The sequence below is a fragment of the Bicyclus anynana genome, chromosome 4 (genome assembly GCF_947172395.1).
Source record: "Bicyclus anynana chromosome 4, ilBicAnyn1.1, whole genome shotgun sequence".
Lineage (NCBI taxonomy): Eukaryota > Metazoa > Arthropoda > Insecta > Lepidoptera > Nymphalidae > Bicyclus > Bicyclus anynana.
Genome location: NC_069086.1, coordinates 7,563,632 through 7,587,294, shown reverse-complemented (window position 1 = coordinate 7,587,294; position 23,663 = coordinate 7,563,632). Strand labels below are relative to the sequence as shown.

General features: G+C 33.1%; 4 protein-coding genes across 6 annotated transcripts in view; 3 read left to right on the top strand and 1 right to left on the bottom strand.

The window, feature by feature from the left end:
* LOC112053771 (uncharacterized) overlaps positions 1–2,281 on the top strand; it is a 221,968-nt gene extending 219,687 nt beyond the window's left edge. For all 3 annotated transcript variants that reach the window (XM_052891611.1, XM_052891610.1, XM_052891609.1), the window contains exon 11: positions 1,314–2,281. In XM_052891611.1, the coding sequence (XP_052747571.1) occupies positions 1,314–1,810 (497 nt within the window). In that variant the 3' untranslated portion in view covers positions 1,811–2,281. The remainder of the gene's footprint in view (positions 1–1,313) is intronic.
* Positions 2,282–2,328: 47 nt separating this feature from the next.
* Positions 2,329–5,370, bottom strand: LOC112047291 (uncharacterized). The gene is made up of 3 exons (XM_024084364.2): positions 5,113–5,370; positions 4,378–4,653; positions 2,329–2,866 (listed from the first exon to the last, which is right to left on the bottom strand). The coding sequence occupies exons 1-3, from the start codon at positions 5,249–5,251 to the stop codon at positions 2,601–2,603; spliced, it is 681 nt and encodes a 226-aa protein (XP_023940132.1). The 5' UTR covers positions 5,252–5,370; the 3' UTR covers positions 2,329–2,600.
* A 1,791-nt stretch (positions 5,371–7,161) lies between these two features.
* LOC112047287 (transcription termination factor 5, mitochondrial) lies at positions 7,162–9,022 on the top strand. Its single transcript, XM_024084359.2, has one exon. It carries the CDS (start codon positions 7,431–7,433, stop codon positions 8,949–8,951), a length of 1,521 nt encoding a protein of 506 aa, XP_023940127.2. The 5' UTR covers positions 7,162–7,430; the 3' UTR covers positions 8,952–9,022.
* A 1,051-nt stretch (positions 9,023–10,073) lies between these two features.
* Positions 10,074–23,554, top strand: LOC112047279 (succinate--CoA ligase [ADP-forming] subunit beta, mitochondrial). Its single transcript, XM_024084349.2, has 10 exons — positions 10,074–10,233; positions 11,180–11,377; positions 11,961–12,031; positions 12,623–12,785; positions 15,381–15,521; positions 16,317–16,443; positions 17,130–17,273; positions 19,347–19,474; positions 20,601–20,753; positions 21,568–23,554. Exons 1-10 carry the CDS (start codon positions 10,168–10,170, stop codon positions 21,745–21,747), a joined length of 1,371 nt encoding a protein of 456 aa, XP_023940117.1. The 5' UTR covers positions 10,074–10,167; the 3' UTR covers positions 21,748–23,554.
* The last annotated feature ends 109 nt before the right edge of the window (positions 23,555–23,663 follow it).

The window sequence follows — 23,663 nt, the reverse complement described above, 5'->3', positions numbered from 1 at the left end:
TTGCAGATTTATAGCGAGGCGGGTCCATATATAATTGGTCGTCGTCGAGTTTTGTATCCATTGCGTAGACAGATAATCTTCCGTCCACGTCTTTTACTACACAGACGTTAAACCTCGTCAAACAAAGTTGCCCACGCTGTCAACGTCTCAGTCTTTGGTCTACTGACATATAAAAATGTGTCTATCTGTGATTTCAAAATAACAGTATTTTCAAATTAAATCTATAGGTCTAAGACACGGCATAAAAAATATATATACCCTCATCTGTTATTTTTTAGTGATGAGTTTTAAATTATACATACTAATCACAGTGACATATTACAAATAGGCTGCCTAGCTAAAATGCAGCCAGACACAATTTTCATACAAAATCTAGAAAACCATGAACTAGATCAAAGGCAACATAATACAGTTACAATAAGCAATAAAACAAAGCCGTGATAGCCCAGTGAATATGACCTCTGCCTCCGATTCCGGAGGGTGTGAGTTCGAATCCGGTCCGGGGCATGCATCTCCAACTTTTCAGTTGTGTGCATTTTAAGAAATTAAATATCACGTGTCTCAATCGGTGAAGGAAAACATCGTGAGGAAACCTGCATACCAGACCACTATTTTAATTAAAAAAAATATCTAATATCCGGCCGCAATTTAACTAGGCAACCTATGTGCAATGAGAATATTTTTTACTATCGGACGCCCGCGACTTCGTCCGCCTAAGACTCAATGTAAACTTTCAACTACCCCTACCCTCACGTGTGATGGCGTGACCAAGGGATAAATGGATTAATTTTTATTTTTATAGATTTCTTATTCCAAATTACAGATGAGGGTATATATTTCTAATGCCGGATCTCGTACTATTATGGTTTGTCCGGGCTTATTTCTTTAGCCGTTTGTTTCTGGGCTTATCTTTGGCAACGGCTGGGCCTATTTTAATAGGAAATAGAGCCGATTATTTAGCAACATAAGCTGCTGCTGAGAAATCGACTTTGATCTTTGATCTGCATACTATATGACTATGACGGATGCAGTAGGTACTTTCCAGATTTTATTATTTAGCCACATTTATTAGAATGAAGTCCTTATAGGCGGCTTACAGACTTACGGTAAAATGAACTGCCAGAAATCGTCACGTACCACCTATATCGCAAAATATAGGTGCTTGCTTGCAAAATATAAATGCTTTTGAGACATTTTGACACGCGGGATCTGGGACTTTGCTTTGTGCACTTGCTATTACTATACAACATAGAAGAAATAGTACAATATTTATTCTCGTAAGGACCTACCTAATTAATTTTTTTTTGTTCTAGTATTTTTTGAACCTACCGACAGAAGAAAAGCAATAAAACCATTTCACGGGAATCATAGTTTCACGTTTGCCTCACCCAATTTGATGGAACTCAGAGCTATGGCTAACTTCTTCAAGCCAGATACCAACACCATCAAAACTAATGAATTGGACGAAATTATTGAACTTTCAAAAATAATATTACAATTTGTAACAATGTTGATTGTAACAAGAGGATCAAAAGGTGCTATTACAATTAAACATGCAAATAGTGAAAAAAGAAATGTTAAGGAATTGGATGTAAAAGTCTATTCTACAGAAATTTTGGATACTGTGGAGAATGTTTCAGGTGCGGGAGATTGCTTTGCAAGTGGATTCATACATGGTATGCTCCAGAACTTTACAGAATCACAATGTATCACCGTTGGGTTTGAAACAGCGAAACAAGCACTCAGTTGTAAAGAAAATGTTCCTTTGAAATTCAACATTAAAGCAAATTCGAAGAACAATGTTTCCTAACGCTACAGATGAATCAAAAAAAATAAACACTGAAATAGCTAGATATATCTACCTACTTTACGAGATTAAACGATTCGAAAGATTTACGAGTACATCAAACTACATTCATAGTTATCTTCAGATACTTAGATAATGATGAGCGTGCCATAATATTCTCGGAAATGTAATTTAGAATCAAAAATTTACTTTTCCTGTACATATACACACATAGCAATCACCTAATTTGTTTAAATGGATGTCTAAAAAAAGGCACTCCATTGAATTCCAACGTTACAATGGTATATCACTTACAATGGCATGCTAATCATTAATCTATTTACTTTTCTGTCTACGTACTTGTATATACTAACAGATTTATCCATTCTATATTTGTTTTAAACCATGGTTGCTACATATACATAGCAACCATGGTTTAAATCAAATTGGGAAACAAGTTCACGCCAAAGCAGATTTAAAGTCAACATATTTACTACCATATAATTATGTTTATAGAGAAATCAATTAATGAAAAATTTACATAAAAAATGTATAAACATTTATTTCATCACATCACACACAGAAACACTACTTTTAACTTAAAATTATTACTTATATACTAATTACATTAAACTTTTTAAAATTGTGAAAAAGTTAAATACCTACTTACTTAATAAAAAAAAGAAATATCTTAACAGAGATTCTATTTAATCATATTTTAGTCATAGTCATAAAAATGGACGGAACTATGTAAAGCACATTATTTAATTATAAAAGTTATTAGACAGGTAAGACATAAATAAAACTTGAAAAATTATATGTCAGTATGTGCTGGGTATGCCATTTTTCTCTCGTGCATGGTGTAAGAAGATGGGTCTCTACTCTGCATTTCGTGTAATCTCTTGTATTTCCGTACCCTAGCTTCAACTAAAAAGAGGATGCCAGCTGGAAACAGCAATATTACACCAATACAGCCAAGCGCGAATGCCCAGCCCAAGTCATTATGTTCCCAATTTGGCATCCAGTCGCGTCCATCGCCTCTAGCTCCAAAAGTCACAACAGATATTATTCCTGAGAAACCTGTAATTTCATAAATATTTAAACTTAAAGAATAATGTTACAGTGAAATTATACACTCAACAAACAAATGTCAACAAATAATAAAAATATGTATATTAGATATATAAGTTAAATTTTAATAAAATTAGTGTAAAATAAGGAAACTGTATTTTGATTTAAGTGTAAACACCTGATATGCAAGAATACTTGACTATATAAATAATGGAGTTATGACATCTTTCAGCAGGCTAATTATTGTTACTTTCATGTATAGTTGACATATATGAAATTGAGATTATAAGTAACAAGTATCATCCAATGCCTATTGATATCCCTTCATTGATATCATACAGTAGGTAGATGACATTTCTCAGTTGATTTGATGTTTATTTTCAAAGGTTAATTAAGATCAAATTAGTGAATAGGCCAGCAGATGTAAGGCTAGGTCAACTATCAAATATATTAAAAATTGTATGAAAATCTGTTCTATTTTGAATTATTGAGCATAATCATGCTGCTCAGTATTAAGCTCACATTGCCACAAATATTTCAATGTCTTTATCAATCATTAGCAGAATCCTATAGTGGTTTCCCCTACTTATTTCTAATACCTGTGGGAATATGGAGATAAAATATATCAGGGATAATGTAGAAAAGATGTTATTCATTGATCCACTAGTTTCAGAGCCCCTTCAATGAAAACAAACACAACCAAATTTATATATTTATCCTATTTATAGAAATTGATACAAGTAGAAAGATTGAACTGCTAAACCAACTAAATTGTTAATGTAAAACACTGAAACATAATATGAATAATTGCAATTACTTATAATGGTAATTTCATGGGCCATAGAGTCCACATATACACAGCACTGTCACTCATGATAAAAACTAATAGTAATAATTTTACCAATAAATAAAAGAATCTCCTTTTTTTTGGAGTCTGTTAATAAAATTAAATGTCACAAAGTGGAAAATTCATAGATTTAGAAGTATTAAAAGTAACTTTATCAAAGTAAAAAAAATAACTATAATGCCAAATGTTACCAAAAGAGTAACATAGTTATAATTGTATGATTAATACATAAGTCATCATCATTAGGCTCAGACCAATTATTGTATAGGACCTGCCTCGTTAGACGTTACTTTTCTGTCACAGTATATGATCAACGATCTAATGCGACTATAAAAACTGTCTCTATAGAATCAACATTAAATAGTTATAATCGTGTTCGTCGGTTCACGAGCTCCGTAAAAATACCTTTTTGTGGAATTGAATTGTGTAAAAAACAGGCAAAAACTTCTAGTTTAGTATGAGATATATACCAAATCTAAGCTCGTTTTCCTCAGAAAATGACAGACAATTTTGTTCGTGACTATGAGTGCTATACAGGTCCTTCTATAATTGGTCTGAGTCATCAGGTAAGATATTTATAAAACTTGTCTTTTCTGAAGTCTGTTATTAAAATTAAACATGTAACAAAATGGTAAATAATAAAGATTTAGAAGTAAGTATACAAATAACTTACCACCTATAACAAGAATAGTGCCAAATGTTACCAAAAGAGTAACATAATTGTCATCATCATTGTCTTTTCTAATGTATGAAAATGATAGAAAAACTGATATTAGAACACAGCACATAGACACGGTAAAGAAGAATTGTGTCGCTATAAAAAATCCTGGCAACAATATATCATGTATTATGTAGTATTCCTCTTCAAATATCCACCAGCAACCTTTGAAAGATACATCATACCAATGATGAACTTCTTCAAAACCATTAAAACACACTTGCCATAAGCCTGCAAAATAAAACAATATTTCAATTTATTTTTAAACTATCGCAGATATTGGTAATTTTATATCTGTAGAAAACAGTGTTAAACTAAACATACGCCTTCCTTAATGATGAAACTACATTAACTTCAAAATGATAAAGAAAACATATTATGAGAAAACTATTTGTCTCAGAGAGACATGTATTAGTTTACATTTACTTATTTACTTAAATAAATAAAAGCAATTCTGGCCCAAGTCTTTCATAATTAAGACCGCTACTTTAAATTCCACATATAAGATAAAAAATCTATAAAACTTTTACTGGTCAGCTTGCCTGAAAAGTTATGCAGTTTCGATTTAGGAACAGTGGTGCTCGACTTAAACTCTAAATTCAAAGCTTTGTTGAAAGTTTGACTGTTTAATATCACATTAACTCAATAGTCAATAATATAAAAATACTTGCGAAATAATGAACCACTTACCTATTTTAAGAAATTTTGGGTTTTTTAGTTTACCATCCGTAACTAACCAGTATGGACTTACGAAAGCTATCAATATAAATAAAGAAGCCAGCCCATAAAAGCCAAGTGCGAATAGACCAGTTTTAGATTTTGAACCCATTATCAAAATTAAATGAACTCAATTGCAATAAACAATAATAATTGTATGAATGTAACACGCCCAAACACTATTCAAATTATAAAAAAATAATGTCAAAAAATTCTGGCAAGTGGCAACGGGCAACCGTCAAAATTCCAAAACAAACCACAGAGCACAGACGAAAAATACTATGTACCCGCTCCACATACTTGTAGTTTGAAACAGTGAAACTTTGTTTTTTAAAACGAGTTAGATCGTTGATTCTTAATCGTTGACAGAGGATAATGCAAAGAGTAGAGTAAATATGGATAATGTCTAACAAGGGTAATGTTTAGGTTCCTTGTAGTTGGACTGGAATATACTCGACTAAAATACTAAAGTAGTCTTTACGGCCTTTAAACGAGTCTTTTTTTTTTTTTTTTTTAATTTATTTTACGGCCTTGGATACAAGTCCTTATAGGCCCTGCTTTAAATATTACAATTTTTCTTAAAAATAATACATAGCACTTAAAATTATCGTCATAGTCGTCGTCTAAATATAAATTTACTACTGTATTTTACAATTTTTCTATTGTGTTACTAATGAAATCTAAAACAGGCTTATAAAATAAATGGTTCCTCAACAATTCCTTAATGTGGCGGGGATCACACTTAATTTCGTTTTCTTCCTTTACTAACTCTATCGAACTTGCTAATATTATTCTCTGTATACCAAAAGCTGAACACTTGAAAATTATGTGATTGATATCTGCGTCGTCTTTTTTACAGTACATGCATTTGTTATCTTTATAAATTTTTAATTTGAATAAATGGCTTGGCACTAAACAGTGACCAAACCTTAGTCGGTTTATTATTGATATGAATTTTCTTGAATCCCAACTCATTTTGTAATACCATGGCTGCACCGGTATTTCATTTTGTATCTCTGCGTACCAACATCCTTTACTTTTACTAGTTTCTTTCCAAAGTTCATGCCAAAGCAACTTCTGTCTCTTCTTCACTTCATGATAAAAGTCTGTAAATGGAGTTTTGATATTGTCTGAACAATCTTCATTAAACAATCCTTGTCTTGCTACAGAATCAACCAGTTCATTGCCCGCTATACCTCTGTGGGAGGGTACCCAGACAAATTCTACGTTCATTCCAGTTTTTCTTATGTCTAGTAATACATTTTTAATTTGAAAAATAATGTATGAAGACTTATAACTAAAATTGAAATTGTTAATAGCTAAAAGAACACTTTTTGAATCTGTTACTATAATACAATTATTTACACTATGTAAAATTTCCTCTTTTATATAAGAAATTGCTTTTAAAATTGCAAAAGATTCCGCAGTAAAAATACTACATCGAGAATTTAACTTATACGCTTTACTACATTTTTTTTGTGGATCATAGAAAGCAGCACTTACAAAGTGCTGATTTTTAGATCCATCTGTATATAACTTATAATAATATTTACAATTTTTATCAATAAACATAAGGAAGTCTATGTTTGACGTAATATTCAACAAATGAATTTTATTTTTCATAATCAAGCTCTCAAAGGAGCAAGAGTACATGGGCCAGGCGTTACTAACATTTATGTTAGTGGCAATATTATGCATATATGTCATAATAATAGATATGGTAGGTTGTTTACCTGCCAAAAGTGAATTTGCGGTCGCTTGTAAAGATTCGGTTGTAGATTTAGTTACAGTTAGTAGACTATTTGGAAGCAAAAGTTTGTTCACTATTGAAGAGCTCGATGATAGAGCTTTCAAACAAAATCTTTCAGCTAAATATATACGTCTTACAATTAAAGGAGGAATACAAGTCTCTACTTCCATTGAATTAACAGGTGTAGAGCGCATAGCCCCACTTATTATGCGCAAGCCAATGTTTTGAATAACATCAAGTTTTTTTAATAATGTGGAATTGGCTTGCATATATGCAAGAAAACTTTTAAACGAGTCATTTGGATTCGACCAAAGATTATACTCACCGTTGACCTTCCGTTGACAGTTGGTTGACAGAGTAAAATGACAACAAATAAATAAGAATAGAAAATCGTAAATAATAAATCATATGAATTTTGAAAGAATATACTATTCTTTTGTAAATAATTGTAGTGGTTGGAGAATTTTGTAAATAAATTAATGTGACATATTAGTCCACAATAATTGGTTAATGTTAAATATAGAACTTTATATTTCTACAAATGATTCTAAGAATACTGGTCTGCAGAACCTCCAGATCTTGGAGACCAGCTAACGTGCGTTCAGTTTCATGCGACCGTAAAATCACTTTAAAACATTTGTGCAAGTACTTAAACGTAAACGAAAGTAAAGCTGAATATTTGCTGTTGAAAAATCCAAGTTTAAAGAATTTAGACAGTTTGAGAATAGAAAATGTAATAGATGTACTTTACAGACTTGGATTTCATAGAGAAGTCCTCTTGAAACAACCAGCATTGTGCAGCATATTGCCTGTAACCCTTAATTTTAGATACAAAGTGTTGCAAGAATGTGGAATAGACAATGTATCATCATCTCACTTACTTTCGTATTTAACAACAATGAAACAAAAAACTATTGGTGAGCTAAAAGACTCTAAACTTATACCATCGATTGTAAATGTTGAAAATAGACTAGCAAGCTACATGACTCAGTGGCCAACCTCTCTTACCACTTTGGTTCATGGGGATGTGAATAAAATGACTTTATCTGAGTTGAGACTTAAAATAATTCAGAGATACCTAGAACTGATCTTGGATATAAGTCCAAATGAATTTGAAAGAGGTTTGCAGACATACCCTACTATTAAGCATAGACCGCTGCAAACTATCAACAAGACATTAAACATTTTACAAGGACAAATAGTAATGAATAATGAGAAGATAAAATCTAACTTTTATTTACTACATATGGATCCAGAAAATTTAGAAAACATTTTATACAATCTTAGATCTATTGCGGGAATTGATATAAAAGAAATTATAAGAAGGTATCCAAAGTTAGCTATTAGAAACTGTTCAACGTTAGTAGAAATAAAAACAATCCTTGAACAATATGGAATTGGCGATGAGGCACAAAAAAGATGTTTTGAAATATACACATTAAGTCCCAGCACAATAAAGGAAAGATTGGAAAAAACAAAAAATATACCTGAATTTAACACATTCTATAACCATCCAAGGTTTTTGAAAATGATACACTACAATACTAAAGCGTCTAAAAGATTAATAGACTTATATAACACTAACAAAAAATGCTTGAGCTTAAATATACTTTCAGGAAGTTCCACACACTATAAGGTGTATGAGAGGGCACAAGGTGATCGGCTAGGAAAGGGCAAAGACCTTCTTTTTTGTATATCTCAGTCATTGGGTAATCTGTATAGTACAAATGACATAGGAAGAATAATTAAAAGACACCCATTTTGGCAGTATATACCTCTAGTCCATGTAAAATATGTTCACAAGCAATTGTGTAGCGAGTTTACAGCACATGATATTTATGAAAATTGTACTATTCTCCTATATCCTTGGAATAAAATTCGACAAGTCATAAATTCACTTAACACAAAATCCTTTACTGGTAGTGATACTTTATTTAATGACCTTTTAGACATTGAAATGCTTAACAAATCACAAAAACTAAGTTTAATTACATATATACTTGAAAAAAATCATTATTTTTCTGGAAATGGAGTTTGGTCTGAAGAAAAACAAACAAGATGATTGTTTTATTCTAATAAATGCTCAAATATATTTATGTCTACATATAAGAACTTTGTTTTATTTGTAAGTGCAGACACTTGCATACAGCCATACATACATTGTTTACATCATTATTATCATATCAGATTGGATATAGCCTCATATGCTTGCAGAATACAGATTTCTTTGCAAATAATTATATATATATATGTAATAGTCAATAGGGGGAGAGGACATTAGTCCAAAGCTAAACATAACATATAAAAAGACTAGCGGACACCCGTGACTTAGTCCGCGTGGAAATCAATGTAAACTTTCAAGCCCTATTTCACTACTTTGGAGTTTGAATTTTATTAGTTTTTAAATCCCATTATATTTCGTATTTTTTTCATGATTTATGAACAAATTTTTAAAACTGTAACTCTAAAAATGAATGACTTTCCATACAAACTTTCAACCCCTATTTCACCCCCTTCTTATTTTATTTTCGCAATGAAAAGTATCCTATAACCTTCTCCGTATTATGGTTTTAAACCGTGCCAAGTTTCATTTGAATTAATTCAGTAGTTTCAGCGTGATGCCAAAATATCAAAAAAACACGGACAGACTGACAGACAAAACAGATCGAAAAAATATTTTTAGCTTCAGTATCGATTATTTAATGCCCCCCAACAAAAATTTTAAAAATATCTTCAATGTACAGAATGTACAAAATGTACAGAATTCGTATTATAAGTATAGATTCTAGATGGCGCTAGTAGTACTCTATGCAATGGTAATGTTTGGTGCTTGGTGTTACAAATGGTATATGTAAAATCTCAAATTGCAATTAATTTATAAAATTCGACTAGTTTTATTATAAGTATAGTTAGATAGATATAGAATAGATAGAAAGGTAGATTCTGTTAAAGATGAAACTTTGACCTCGTCTCGTACTATATATTAGCAACTCTTATGGATCAATTTCTAAAATGTGTGCACTGTGCACAAGACGATGTGTGTTGGCCGTCGGTTGGTAAGTTCGATGGTATGCCCATATATAGAGTACTCTGTGGATGGTACATAGAGAACCATAAAGTCTAAGTAACAAACTAAATGTACTCTGTGGGTGGGGTGCGGCCATTGCACTTTTTGCCAAGACAATGACATTTGACAAATAGTTGATCTTGACATTTGACAATTACAGCCGTTCATGCCAAAATTCCAAATGAAATTATTTTAGAGAATTGTATGAAAAATGGCGTCTTTATTACCTCGTTCTTTCGGCCTTGCTGAAACAGTATTTTTAAAAAATGGAACAAAGGTAAGTACCACAACAAAATTTACTACGATAAATGTTAATACGATTTTTTATAGAATTAATCAATGCGCTATTCTATTTATTCAGATAAAATAAATTGGTTTATTTGAATTTAGAGCAGTATATTGTCTTTATCGGAACTATGTTAATTTCTCAATTGATTGTCGCGCTAATTTTAAATTCTACGTTCTAGCTCTAAGCTTTGGTTACGTAAAGGCAATTGGTTTCAATTTATATAATTATAAAGGCTGACCTTGTCGTTTTCAGCTCACGGTCCTTACGTCATCAGCAATGTTTATTTTTTATTTATGAGATTATCAGATTTATTCCGATATCTTGTCAACAAATATAATTTATCACTCAAAATACTATCGATCGCTCAAATTCAAAGTAATCAATGTATTATTTTATATTTCTTGTATGAAAAGTTTATTCTTACATGTTCCAAAATATGTATTTGACATATGGTATTTTTATGTAAATTTTGTAACAAGTAGTGCCCGCTCATATATAAAATAAATTATAATAATTGATATATTTTGAATGCATGAGTTTTTTCACAACCAAATTCGTTTTTAATCATTAAACCAGACTGTATTCCACTGAAATAGATTTATTACTGTTTAATCTACAAAATTATTCTTCAAATTTGTAGGTAGGTACTGTATAACTTCTTATTCCAATCTAATAAAAGTTGGCAATCATTTTGTCAATCTGAATTTTGGACCTGAATAATGACCTAGTAGAAAATGCTTTAATTAAAACACCTAAGCAGGTTATTTTTCTTCTTCCAACCCTGCTTTTGCTTTAGCATTCCAGTATGATGCCACATAGAAACCATCAGAGTTGTGGGTAGAATAAACTCGTCATTGCATTGGCACTTAACAGCAGGTGAGATCGCAGTCAAGTGCTGAAGAATAGAATACATAGAAATTGTAAATGATTTTAGCTGTTGGCGGCATCAACTCAAAGCAATTTACCATGCAAGCAGCAAGTTCGCCACCTGAACGTGCATGAGTATGTGAGCTACACACTGCTCCGGGACAGTGGCATCCCTGTGCCACAGTTCAATGTTGCCAAGACCAAGGACGAGGCAGTCAAGTTCGCCGAAGATCTTAAAACCAAAGACATTGTCTTGAAAGCCCAGGTAAACTGCAATTTGTTTCTTGTCCATGGTTTATCATTTTCCTGTTCCTCTTTCTGTGGGGAATGAAATATAACATATCATTCCCAATGTAAACATATATGGGGACAAAATATACTTTATGTTACTCCCTGATAATGTAGCTTTGTGTTGGTGAATGAATTCTTCAAATCAGTAGTTTTGAGTTTATTTATTACATACAAAAATAGTATAATACTACAATATTTCCTGTTTATAATAGTTAGTACAGATATAATATGATAATCTTTTTTACATAAAAATGGAACTGACTTCAAAGATGTATTTCAATTATTTTGATTTTAACACAAAATTACTCAACCAAATTTCATGAAAATGAAATGGGACCAATCTGAAAGTATATTCTCTCAAACAAAAAAGAATTTACACAATTGGTTAATATATGACAAAGTTATGAGGTAACAAACACTAAAAAAAATAGACACAACAAATTGAGAACTTCCTCCTTTTTTCAAAACAATTATATGGATATTGATCTATATAAAATAACATAAATATCCTCTTGCTGTCACTTGTCAGGGGAAAATAACAGTGAATTTATTTGTAGGTGCTTGCTGGTGGTAGAGGCAAAGGTGCCTTTAAAAATGGTCTCAAAGGTGGCGTGAGAATGGTTGATAAGTGAGTATTCAAGAACTGTTCATTACAAAATTGATTGGTGTAACTCATTTATTTGGTTAATATAATAATAACTTCATTGTTTTGTTAATAGGATAACTACTCCTATAATACTTTTAATGTAATATGATGATTTTCCCAGTGATCTAAAACACCTAATCACATTAAAGTTACTTGTGAGTCATTTGATTTCGAATGGAATTTCCTGTTTGTATTTCATTAACAGGAAATTCCAAAAAGATTATTTTTGTTTTATAATCATTGTGATATTATATGTCTACATCATCAGCAGCAGTGGTGTGCACTTCATAGATTCAATAATGCACTGCCTACCCTGAAGATTCATTAAAAATCTATATCAGAGAAGGAATTTTGTATACATAGTGCTGCCTACCCAAGTTGAAAATGTGCACACCACTAGTCAGCAGCCTATTTTGACGTGAGATTTGGTGCTTCGACCCACTACTCTTTTGCACATTGGCAGGTTTAGGGTCGTAATGTTTGACTGTGTAACAATCACTATCAGAGGTTAACAATAATTATGTGTCTGTCAATAATCATTTTTCTGTGATTTAATAACCATTTCCATTGTAGCCCCACCACTGCGGGAGACTTAGTGGGCAAAATGCTGAAGGAGTACCTGGTGACCAAGCAAACGGGCGCGGCGGGCAGGATCTGCAACATGGTCATGGTCACAGAGAGGAAGTTCCCTCGCAGGGAGTTCTACGTCGCTATCATGATGGAACGCAGTTTCAATGTACGTACACACATACTCTATTTTATGTTAGGTACAATAGATTTTTGGCGCATAGCATTTTATCAATATAAATAGATCATAATTTTACTTTGTAAGTGATATACTAGCGGAGGACAAAGTTGCGTAGACTCCTTCGTGGTAACAAAGTCTTTTGCTTAAATAAAGCTAAAATTATTTTTAGGAAGACGGGGATGGGCGGGGATTAAAGCCCAGACCTCTTGGATTTGAGTCCAACTCTTCAATGATAAGAGAGGGAATACAGAGTGTCCACCATTATTATTATTGAACTCCTAGTTACCCACTACCTTAATTATACAATAATGCAAAGGAATATTATTCACAATATAAAATATAAATTATTCACGATATCTATTATTACTTACAATAAAACTGTAATAGGTCAAATTCTGTGAGGGCATTGTATAATCAATATTGAAGCCAAATTATTTTTGTTTTGTCTGTCTGATTTTGTTGACCGGGCATCACGCTGAAACTTCTGAATGAATTTAAACGAAAGTTAGCACAATTTGAGACCATAATACAATTTTCAAGTCACATTTGTAAAAATTGGTAAGAATTTTTCTGGTATGTATAATGTATATACTACCAGAAAAATTCAAGACTTTCAAAATTCTACCCCTAAAGGGGTTAAAGTTTTTGTAATATAAATCGTTCATGTTTTGAGTTATATTTTTTTAAAATGAATAGTGGACTATATATTTCATGCGAAAATATATATAGAAGGGGTTCACCCCATATTTATATGATAGGGGGTTGAAAGTTAACATCGATTTTCACGCGCACGAAGTCGTCCGCTAGTAAAATATAAATCACATTTTATAGTTGTATTAATTATGATTATTGAGATAGATAGAAAATCAATAGATAAGCGACCTCGTGTCGCTGTCTGCATTGAACTTGAACATAAGCTATAACAGGATATAAGTGAAAGGTTATTTTGTTTCGCTATAATGTACTAAGCACATATTAAATGCTGTAGTGTATAGTTGAAACTTAAACAGTAGGTAAATCTTGCGGGACTTGTAAAAATTCAAATATTTGTAAGATGGATACATTCATTCTCATTGAGACACGCGATATTTAGTTTCTCAAAATGCATAACTGAAAAGCTGGAGGTCGAAACGAAGGCAGAGGTCATTTAGGTACAGCTATCACGGTTTTAGTTGTATAAGTACCTAATAGGAACATTAAAAAAATATGTTTAACTAGCGGACGCCCGCGACTTCGTCCGCGTGAAATCCTACTACTGCCCTGAGGGATGAGTAGGGACTCAACCCTACCTCTAACCTACTCCTACCCTACCCCTACCAAACCCCTACTCCTACCATATCCCTACCCTGAGAATTTTCTTCTTTTTGTGTGAAGTCTGCCAATTCACATTGGGCCAACCTGGTGGACGAAGGCCTAATCCATGTCATTTTAAGAGGAGACTCGTGCTCAATAATGAGCTAATAGGGCTGTTATTGATGATGATATTCACATAAACAATTTACATCCTATTTATTGTATGAAATCGTTAATAGATACCGACAATAAACCATTTCAGCCAATCATCCTAATTAGTTGCAAACATACGGCAATTAGTTTTAATTGACTGAAATATACTAGTACATAATACATAATAGTAAACACACAATAATGGCATAGTTACGAAGCCAATCAATCAATCACGATTTATGATTTCTTGTATATTGTATGTATCTCGTGACTATATAATAATACAAATACACGATTTACAGCGGCCGTGAACCATATTTAACTTGAAATTTAGAGTTTTTACGGAAACTTTAAATTTAAGTAGTTGAATTTTTATGCGAAATTTTTATCTAATTTTACCATTATATAATGTAGAATTTAATATTTTAGAGAAAAGTTATAATTGAGCCGATTTTAATTGACTGCTTTAAAATAGTAATAATTTTTATAGAAGAAATCTATTTGCTGCTCTACTATGAGTCTATAGTATCCTAGAAAAACAAAATCACAATTGAACTTATAGATAAAATATTCATTTTTATTGCAATGTACTCTAATTTTGTCGAAATTTAAATTATATGAACAATATAATATAATAATAATATAATGAGAAATAAAATAATATATAATCAATTGAATTGCAACACGCCACACTGATATAACTCTGCTGGAATATTTTTATAAATTTCATAGCCATGCGTCTCATATTCAAAATGGAATAAATGTTTGGCGTGTACATCATCTATTAAAAAGTGGATGCACAATCAGCAACCAAAAAACGTCCAAACTTCTTGGCACTCAATTCAAGTAGTCGCATTTGCAAATTCAACCTTAAACTCAAAACTTAAGGTTGAATTTGCTCTGAATTTGGGATTCTTGTGAATATTCGACTAAAGGTCTTTAGGTATAATTTTCTTTACCAATAATTCTAAAAGTGTCAAAGCAAAATTGGCCAGTTTTTAAATGGAATTTTCTACATAATTGTGCGTCCTTTTATTATAAGAGGTCAATAGGCGTGTACTGTACATGTAGTTAAATGGATTGTATACCTGGATATGGTTTGTCCAGTACTGAAGTTTTTCTAAACTAATCTTGCAGGGTCCAGTGATAATAGCGTCGTCTCAAGGAGGCGTGAACATAGAGGACGTGGCGGCGGAGAACCCTGACGCCATCACGTACGAGCCCATCGACATCAAGGCCGGCATCACCGACGAGCAGATCTCGCGAGTTGTTCAGAAGGTATCACATATCTTTAACACTTAATACAATAGTTCATGTTTATAATTATTGTTCAAAATCAATCAAAGTTCATTTATTTCAAGTACACATAGTTTAAACACTTTAAATTTGAATATTTGTAGACTACCACGGTTCAAAAGGCGGGTTCTGATAAGAAGTCTCACCAAAAAGTCAACAGTTGATCTTTTATAAACTCTCTACAATATCTATTATCATTATATTAAGAAACTCAACTTTTTGTGTGAAGATGAAGGTTGATCCAATTGCCTCCACCTCCAAGCATCTTTGTTATTAATAAATTCATTAATCTATATACTAATATATAAAGCTGAAGAGTTTGTTTCTTTGTTTGATTGAACGCGCTAATCTCAGATACTACTGGTCCAATTTGAAAAATTTTTTCAGCGTTAGATTGCCGATTTATCGAGGATGGCTATAGGCTGTATATTATCTCCGTACTCCTCCGGGAACGAGAACAACGCGGGTGAAACCGCGCGGCTTCAGCTAGTTGTTTAATAATTGGCTTGGTGTAGTAAATTTGCTTAAACGCATTGCTAGAACTCATGTATTGGCAGGTCCATAACAGTCTTGACGGGGAAATGGAAGGGATTTACAAAAATCGTCTTTCCTGCTAAATTATTGACTGAAATGTGGCAGTTTTATATCAAAAGTTAATAAGTTAACCTTGTATTAAATTTTCTTTGTGGTGCACTATTAAAAGAAAGTTTGACATTTTTGGTTTATTTGAATAAAATAATTCATTAAGTAATGTTTATTAATTATTTTATTATTCAGATTGGTCTGGACGACAACAAAGAAGAGGCGTGCGGTATGATCAAGAAAATGTACGATCTGTTCCTTAAGAAGGATGCCCTTCTGATTGAAATCAATCCTTACGCTGAAGACGCTTTGACTGGCAAATGTGAGTTATTAATTTATTATGTACTAGCGGACGCCTGCGACTTCATCCGCCCGTAGACCTCTTTAATCCAGCCCTTACAGTAATATTCCTGTAAAAATGTTGTTTTCCCAACATTTCCCTTCACTGCTCTGCTCCTATTGATCGTAGCGTGATGAAAACTAAACTATAACATGCCCAGGAGTATGAAGAATAATTGTACCAAGTTTGGTTAAAATCTGTTGAGTAGTTTTTGTTTCTATAATGAACATACAGACAGACAGACAAAAATTTTATTGATTGCATTTTAACATCAGTATCAATCACTAATCAGCCCCTGATAGTTATTTTAAAAATATATTTAATGTACAGAATTGACATATTTATTATAAGTAAGTATAGATTAATTATTCTCCTTCGAAAAAAAGTCAAGTCAATCAACTTTAATTAATTAAGAAACTAAACTGATGAATTAACAAAAAGATTATCATTTTTTTGTTTATAAACATAAATGCATATATCAAAAACGACTGGACCAAGTTTAAAGAATTCTTTCACCAATAGAATACATTACCAGAGCTATGAGACAAATATATTAGCATTCCATGGATTCATCATATGGGTGCTGAATCCATGGCGTGGTAGAGAGAAAACCTCCGAGCAGTCTACAATATAAAATCATCACATTGGTTTGATGTATTGTCTTTCAGTCTTTTGCTTGGACGCCAAGTTCAGATTCGATGACAACGCGCAGTACCGACAGAAGGATCTGTTCGCACTCAGAGACATCAGTCAAGAGGACCCGAAGGAAATTGAGGCGGCTAAGTTCGACTTGAACTATATTGCTCTTGATGGTGAGTTGTACTTGTAATTTTTAATTAACCGACTTCCAAAAAGGAGGAGGTTCTACGTTCGGCTGTATGTATGTTTTTTTTTTTTTTTTTTTATGTATGTCCAGCGATAATTCTGTCATTTGTGGACCGATTTTGAAAATTCTTTTTTTGTTTTGAAGGGTTTGATTCCAGTGTGGTCCCATTTTTTTCATGTCAGGATCTGATGATTGCATCCTGGAGAAATCGAGAGGAACTTCCAAAAATTGTAGGGACGGCTAGTGCGTTTGTTAGTGTTTCCATAAGGTATTTTGAACCACTACAATTTTATGAAGGTCTGGAGTTGGTCTGATGATGGAGCTGATACACAGACGATGGAACTCGTCAACAATTTACAGCAGGTACCTTTTGTTTGGGCTTGATTTATTTGTATTGATGAAAACTTTCCACCTAGATGGGTTGTGACTGTATTAAGGGTCTGATGATGAAGACAAAGGACAGTGAAGAGAACTCCTCGACGGTTCACAGTAGCTACCTTGTGTTTGGACTTGATAAATTTGTATTGATGAGAACTTTCCACCTAGATGGGTTGTGACTGTATTAGAGGTCTGGTGATGAAGACGAAGAATAGTTAAGGGAACTCCTCGACGGTTCACAGTAGCTACCTTGTGTTTTGACTTGATAATTTTGTATTGATGAGAACTTTCCACCTGGATAGGTTGTGACTGTATTAAAGGTCTGTTGATGAAGATGAAGGAGAGTTAAGGGAACTCCTCGACGGTTCACAGTAGCTACCTTGTGTTTGGACTTGATAAATTTTATATTGATGAGAACTTTCCACCCATATGGATTGTGACTGCATAGGGGGTCTGGTGATGAAGACAGAGGACAGTCACCTTTCACGTTTTTCTGAATATTCATATTACGTGTGGATAAAGGGGGTGTGAAATTTTGTACATGAGTTAAGGTAGTATTTTTAAAATTGGGATTGTAGGACTTAGATACTTATCATAAGAAAATAACGTTTCAACTAATTGCTCATTAATTTTTGTTCACACTCAGTTAGGTGTGCTAACACTAAAAATTAAAAAATAAAAATTTTAATAAAAAAAATTCAACCGACTTCCAACTCTAAAATTAACCTAAACTAAAAAGCAAAAAATAACATCTTACCTATGTGCTACCTTCTGATCAGTTTGAAGGCGGTGCCAATCCAGTGTCATGTTTTAATGAAAGCCGTTTCTGAAAGAACCACAGAAATTGTGTAATTTAAATGGCTTGAATTAAAACATCACTGGCTTGGCACCGCCTTCAAACTGATCAGAAGGTAGCACATAGGTAAGATGTTATTTTTTGCTTTTTAGTTTAGGTTAATTTTAGAGTTGGAAGTCGGTTGAATTTTTTTTATTAAAATTTTTATAGATAATTAGTTTTTAAATTGACTTGTCTGTATTTTAAAATAGCGTACCCGGTCAAGCTTCACTTTGACTCATTCTCTATCCCTATCCTATTCTCCTCCCATCCTACATCTACCCTACCCTACCTCTACCTACCCAAGCTACCCCTACCCAACCCTATACTAACGTCAATCAATTGTTTTACCTTCCCGATACCTCTTCACTAACATTTTACGTTATTTGGTATTAAAGTTCAAATTGCCAAATAGAATTTTTTTTTTGACTTTTTATAAAAGCCATGAAGCAAATGATATTATCTGGTACTGGGAGAACTTTGCCGACATTGGACGATATTTTGTCTATTTCTCTAGGTCTAGGTCGCATGTTAGCACCACAAATATGATAGAGTGTTCTGATGTTTATATTACTTTAGGTTTTTGGCCTAAGTGGTCTGGATATCGGGCACGTTTTCTTTTTTTAGTTAATCACCTTTTAAAAATAGGTGTATAAGTAACCAGTCATCATTTCATTTCCAAACTTTTTTGTCGTTTACATATTCATTAACACTATAATACAACTATTCTATAAGCTTGCGTTTAATAAAAACTTCTTCTTAAACAGTCAGTCAGTCTTAAACAGTATTTCTTTAACTGGACAGTAATAGTGATGAGTGGTACGCTGACGTGTGTGTGTGCATCAGGTAGCATCGGCTGCATGGTGAACGGCGCGGGGCTGGCGATGGCCACCATGGACATCATCAAGCTGTACGGCGGCGACCCCGCCAACTTCCTCGACGTGGGCGGCGGCGCCACCGCGCAGGCCGTCGCGGTAACTGACTGTTTCACTCCATCTCATTACTGGATACAGTGAAACCCTTTTGACGGCCTCCGTGGCGCAGTGGTATGCGCGGTGGATTTACAAGACGGAGGTCCTGGGTTCGATCCCCGGCTGGGCAGATTGAGATTTTCTTAATTTGTCCAGGTCTGGCTGGTGGGAGGCTTCGGCCGTGGCTAGTTACCACCCTACCGGCAAAGACGTACCGCCAAGCGATTTAGCGTTCCGGTACGATGCCGTGTAGAAACCGAAAGGGGTGTGGATTTTCATCCACCTCCTAACAAGTTAGCCCGCTTCCATCTTAGACTGCATCATCACTTACCACCAGGTGAGATTGTAGTCAAGGGCTAACTTGTAAAGAATAAAAATAAAATAAAAAAAACACTATAATCCGGCCATTGGCCTAATCTTCTTAAAACACAAAATAATATAAATTTATTGGTTTAAAATCAGGTATTTTTTAATAATATAATAATCTACAATATAAAAATAAGTCGTGTTTTCCTTCCTGACGCTATAACTCCAGAACGCACGAACCGATTTCCACGGTTTTGCATTCGTTGGAAAGGTCTCGGGCTCCGTGAGGTTTTTAGCAAAGAAAATTCAGGAAAAGGTAGGGGTAGAGTAGGGGTAGAGTTGGGTAGGGGTAGTTGAAAGTTTACATAGAGTTTCACGCGGACGAAGTCGCGGGCGTCCGCTAGTTTAAAATAATAATAGTAGAGGACGCCCAAGCCTGGTCATTGCTACATGAATTGAAATAAAATAACGTTAAATATTACACTATCTATAATAATTATTCAACTGTAAGAATTTACTTTTAACTCAGAGAAAATTATTCTCTCCAAGAAATGTGACACTAATGACGGATTAATGTCGTTTTGACGTTTACTATCAATTATCATGAAGTCATTTATCAATTCAATAAAATCTTTATTATAATGTAAAATTAAGGTAGAGTTAACAGAATAATATATAATTAAGTACGAAATCCATGGCTCATGACATGACATGATATTTATGACTTAGTTTCTTGCCAAAAATGGCATTTGACAAATGAGCGCAAAAGGGTGCCATTTTGTACTAAAGATATTTATTAATATTAATTCTGATTGTCCACCAGGAAGCGTTCAAGATCATCTTGTCAGACCCCAAGGTGACGGCCATCTTGGTGAACATATTCGGAGGCATCATGCGCTGTGACGTCATCGCGGAGGGAATCATCAACGCCGCCAAGAACCTCAACATTCAGATCCCTGTCATTGTCCGTTTGCAGGTAACCATTATTTGTCTCGTAGACAGAGAAGTAAATAGACAGAAGGTATTCTTACAAAAAAAAAGTATAATTTGTTTTTGTAAAAAAAAGAGATAAGTGACGTTTGAGGTGCAATAAAATTGTATTACTCTTTTTTTAGTATTGCACTACCATCTTAGGAGTTACTTTTCAAAAAATGGTTGTTGAATGCCTATAATATCTATCTATACTTATAATAAAACTAACAGGACAAATTCTGTACATTGAAGGTATTTTGAAAATTTTTATTGGAGAACATTATACAATCTATATTGAAGCTAAAAATATATTATTTCAAATTCTTGTCTGTCTGTCTGTCCGTGTTTTTAACCGACTTCAATAAACGAGGAGGTTATCAATTCATCGGAATCTTTTTTTATGTATGTTCATTGTTGACCGGACTTCACGCTGAAACTACTGAATGATATCAAATGAAACTGGCACGGTTTGAGACCATAATACGGAAAAGGATATAGAATACTTTTATAGCGAAAATAAAATCAAAAAGAGGTGAAATAGCGGTTGTAAGTATGTATGGAAAATCCTTTATTTATAGAGTAACAGTTTTAAAAGTTAAAAAATACGAAATATAATGTGATTCAAGATTTTTGTAATTCAACCACTAAAGTGGTGAAATATAGGTTGAAATTTTACATTGATTTCCAGCGGACGAAGTCGTCCGCTAGATGACGTACTCATTGTGCGAAACCAATGACAATTCCGCGACGCTGAGGCCCATCTAACGATCTACGATCGATGGGTAAATGAATAAAAAAATTTACTCAAATGTTCCCAGGGTACCAAAGTGAACGAGGCGCGCAAGCTCATCGCGGACTCCGGCCTTCGCATCGTGCCGCGCGACGACTTGGACGAGGCCGCCAAGCTGGCGGTACAACTGTCGGAGATCGTGGGGCTCGCCAAGAAGGCCGGCGTCGAGGTCAAGTTCGACATACCCAGATACATGCTCGAGAAGTGAACACCCATATACATTTACACAGTTTAGCAATCGTACAGATAGGACCGCCACGTTTGTAACAAATATAAGCCAGATTTGGCTTATATCCCACCTAAAGTGCAAAATATCAATATGGGAAAATAATTTCCATTTATTCTTAATCTTATAAAAATACGCTATAAATAACCCACCTAATGCAGGTAAGCACTGACGAAATTGATACGAGATAAGTGATAATATCAATGTGGAAAAAAAGTTTGCATTCATTCTAAACCTTACGATGATACACTACAAGAAGACACAAATGAACAATCTGTAATAAATTGGACACCATAAGCATCCCAATGGTAGTACATTAGTAGCCAAGCTGTATGATTGCTAAACTGTCGACACTCACCATAATCGGGGATTTGTGCACCAAAATGTCGTTCATAGTATAAAATCAAATAAATATGGTCGCTATTCGATTTGCGTATGGTACCAATTCATTAATATTGAATGATGGTGATCCATATTGTATTGCTCACAACTTTTGATGTCATATTTGACATTTACTGCCAAACATATTGTATTTTATTATCCATATTTATATTATAAATGCGAAAGTGAGTTTGTTTGTTGAGCTTTTAGATGCATCGATTTTTAACATACTTTCAACAATGAAAATTAACATTATCAGCGAGTAGCATACGGCATACTTTATCACAGTATTCCCATGGAAACAGCAAGTATGCCGGGAAAGATTGCGGGGCATCCGCTAGTGTGAAATATTTGTTTTAATTATTTCTATTACAAGCAATTTGTAGTTTGTTTTTAACTCCTCTTTATTATCTTTATATATTTTGTATTTATCTCTTATAGTCAAATTTGCTCTCATTCATTATTTTTTTCATTTAGTTTTTATTAGGTATTTGTGCACAAATCCCTGAAAAAAGTAGATACTAGTAAGATATCCTATTAATCTCGTATAACTTGATCGAATAACGTCTTGGGACAGTGTATGTTAATCATTACAGTATGTTGTAATCATTACCGATTTGCTTAATGTATAAGAATTATGAGCTGTGTTATTTATTCATATTAGATTGACATGTAGATAGTAGGAACATAATTGTTCATTTATTTTTTGATTATTATTGTAATTTATTAATTGTTTTATTGTATTAAATGTACCTACGTCATATTAAGTTTCCATAAGCTTATTCTCTTGTTGTTCGATACATTTAGTGTATGTATCTTAGAAAATAAGTGCAGTGTTTAATCATTATAGTCAAGTCACTTATACGAGTAAGTATAACAATAGCAAACTATTACTCATACTACATAATTATGAATGTGTTGAAAACACTATGTTTCTTATGCAATGTCCCAGATTCAATATAAAAGCACTGATTCAAATTAATATTTGAACATTCGACATTAAATATATCACTCATTAAAAACCATTCGAATATTTAATTTAACCATTTTGAGTATTGAAACCCATTATAATAAGTTGTGTATTATTAAGCTGTATAATTATTATAAATGACATTAATTTAACGAAAACTAATTAGCGAAAATCCGACCTATTATTGGGCGACTTATATAGCGCCCCGAACGTGTATTATTGCAATAAACTTGTATATATGGTATATATTATATGTAGCATACATGTTTGTATGTTCCTTTGTATATAGAGAACTGTGTATCAAGTTCATATATTAACGTATTTGTCGATGGGTATTCTTGAAGTACAGTAAGTTATTTGATTTATCCAAGTGATAATTTATTTCTTTTTCGCCTGTAACTGTGGTTCAAAACTAATAAACTTATTTGGATCGTAGAATGTAGTTTTATTTAGCAGTGAACCCAAAACTTACCGTATAGCTTACATATCATGATTTTTTATCTGTATTATAGAGTAACTATTTGTAGTGTAATATTAATAGGAAGTA